This window comes from Hylobates moloch, unplaced genomic scaffold (genome assembly GCF_009828535.3).
Source record: "Hylobates moloch isolate HMO894 unplaced genomic scaffold, HMol_V3 SCAFFOLD_8744, whole genome shotgun sequence".
NCBI classification, from domain to species: Eukaryota; Metazoa; Chordata; class Mammalia; order Primates; family Hylobatidae; genus Hylobates; species Hylobates moloch.
The window spans coordinates 1-2,589 of record NW_026661019.1 but is presented as its reverse complement, the minus strand read 5'-3'; the positions used below and the strand labels follow the sequence as shown (position 1 = coordinate 2,589).

The window sequence follows — 2,589 nt, the reverse complement described above, 5'->3', positions numbered from 1 at the left end:
GGAAACCAGCCACCACGTGCCCGCAAACCCAGGGTCTTCCTGCAGGTGGAGCTGAAGAGCCAAGAGGCTCAGAGTCTGCAGCAGCAGCCAGACCATTACCTGGGTCACCTGGAGCAGTACATGGCCACCTATCAGCAGCAGGTGGCCACCTATCAGCAGCTGACCTCTGAGAAGGAGGTGCTGCACAGGCAGTGACTGCAGCAGACCCAGCTAATGAACCAGCTGCAGCAGCAGGAAGCTTGGGGCAAAGCAGTGGCCGAGATGGCCCGCCAAAAGTTGCAGGAGACCCAGGGGAGGGAGCTGCGAGGATGGGGCCGTGAGGGGGATGACCTGGCAAACTCCATCCCTTCTCACTCTTTCCTGGCCCCTTAGGAGCACCTGGAAGCTGCCAGCAAGCAGAACCAGCAGCTAACAGCCCAGTTGGGCCTCATGGCTCTCCCTGGGGAAGGTACTGGAGACCGCTCAGAGGAAGAGGAGAGAGCCCCAGGAGGAAGGGGGGACTGTTAGCAGCATAGGATTGAGGAGTTGGAAGAGACCTTTAGAACAGCTGGTCACTATGCCGACCGGGTGCCTGCACTAAGTTCGGCATCAGTGTGGTGACCTCCTGTGAGCAGGGGGCCACCAAGTTGCCTAAGGATGGCTGAACTGGCCCAGGTCAGAAAGGGAGCAGGTCAGAACTCCCACATCGACCAATAGTGGGAGTGTGCCTGGGCGGAATAGCAAGATCTTGATTCTTAAAAGTAAAAATAAAGAACAGCAGCTCATTCCTCTCTGGGGAGGGGCTGGCTCAGGGTTACACAGTGAGGGTGGAGGTAGAGGTGGGCCCACGGTACCTCCCTTGTTGGGTTGTCTGAGGACCCCTCTGGCCACCCCCCACAGGAGATGGAGGACAACATCTGGGCAGTGAGGGGGAGGAGGCACCTCGGCCCATGCCGAGCGTCCCAGAGGACCTGGAGAGCTGGGAGGCCACGGTGAGCCTGACTCCCCCTGCACCTATTTTGCCACCTTCCTCTGTGGTCCTTCCAAGACCCCATTTATGCTCTTAACTTCCCTGCCTTCTGATTTCTCTGGACCCTCACCCCTTCCGAGAGCCAGTGGTCAGACACCGTTTCACCTGTGACCAACAGGTGCACTCTCTGAGGCCCCAAGGGAAGGGGCTGCGCTCCAACTCTCTGCCCCATTTCTTCTGTGTATGCCCCTACAAGAATGCTCACGTCTTGCCCTCAGGTGGCATTTTTCAACTCCGCTGGAGCCAGTGCCCAGGAGACGCAGGCACAGTTACGAGATCAGGTGAAAGAGCAGAGGGTGTGCTGCCAGCGCCTGGCTCACCCGGTGGCCTCGGCCCAGAAGGAGCCAGAGGCAGTGGTCCCAGCCCCAGAGACTGGGGGCGAGTCTGTGAGTGGGGAGACCCACTGGGCCCTGCAGGATGTCATGGAAAAGCTGGCCCACGCCAGGACTCACCTCGGCCTTCTCCATGACTTGAAAATGCCACCTGATGGCAGGTCACTGCTGAGATGTGACCACAATATTTTGGCTCCAGGGCAGCTTTATGGACCAACCAGAGGAGAAGGCAGACCTGAGTGAGCTGGTGAAGAATCAAGAAATACGATCCATCCAGTACTGGCGAGAGAGATGCCATCAGTGAGTGGGAGGCCAGGGCACGGCAGGGGGAGCTGCAGGGCCGTCAGAGGGGCCCCAGTGTCTGAGCCCTGTCCTCCCGCAGGAAAACCCATCACCTTTTAACAGAGCCAGGGCGCCATGCCAAAGATGCGGCACTGGGAGGAGGAGATCATGAGGCTGGCCCAGGACAGGGAGGAGATGAAGGTAGGGTGTGCAACATCTCTGTGGGGGTGGGGGTGGGGGTGGGTGTGAGGGTGGGCGCAGGCAGTGGCATGACAGCTGAGCACCCCTCCCTCCAGGTGAAGCTGCTGGAGCTGCAGCAGATGGTATCGGGGCCTGTGGTGACGACAACAATGGGCACAGAAAATTCCTGGCTGCTGCCCAGAACCCCGCTGATGAGCCCGGTCCAGGAGCCCCAGCCCCCCAGGAGCTTGGGGCTGCAGACAAGCATGGTGGTGAGTAGAGCCCTCAGGCGGGGTGGGCAGGCAGGAAGTGGGGGGGCTCCCACTGTGCTCAGATCCCTGCCTCCCTCTCTCCAAAGATCTTTGTGAGGTGAGACTCAGCTCCTCTGCACAAGGAGAGGCCAGGGAGGGTCCTCCCCATGACAACCCTACTGCACAGCCGATCGTGCGGGACCACCAGGAGCACCCAGGCTTGGGCAGCAATGGCTGTCTTCCATTCTTTTGCTGGGCTTGGCTGCCGAGAAGAAGGAGATAAACATCATCATCATCAAAGAGCTGGCCAAGAAATTTTTAAATAAGAAACCAAGCTTTGGGGTTAATCTCCTACACAATTTATTTAGTTCATTTGAATGTTAGAGCCACTCATGATTATTTGTGTTTCTAATTTATAGTTTAAGTTTATTTGTAAAAAGTTAAAAGAGAGTGGGTCTCTGTGGCTTTCACTGATGTTCACTCTGGCATCCTTTAGTATTTTTCTTTTTTAATTTCATAATTGTAGGTCATTAGC

The 2,589-nt window shown here is 57.1% G+C and overlaps 1 protein-coding gene across 1 annotated transcript; it reads left to right on the top strand.

The window, feature by feature from the left end:
- Positions 1 to 356: 356 nt before the first annotated feature.
- On the top strand, positions 357 to 2,504 carry LOC116465723 (golgin subfamily A member 8S-like). Its single transcript, XM_058435322.1, has 7 exons — positions 357 to 448; positions 880 to 971; positions 1,228 to 1,290; positions 1,541 to 1,641; positions 1,724 to 1,824; positions 1,920 to 2,075; positions 2,162 to 2,504. Exons 1-7 carry the CDS (start codon positions 430 to 432, stop codon positions 2,335 to 2,337), a joined length of 708 nt encoding a protein of 235 aa, XP_058291305.1. The 5' UTR covers positions 357 to 429; the 3' UTR covers positions 2,338 to 2,504.
- Positions 2,505 to 2,589: the final 85 nt, after the last annotated feature.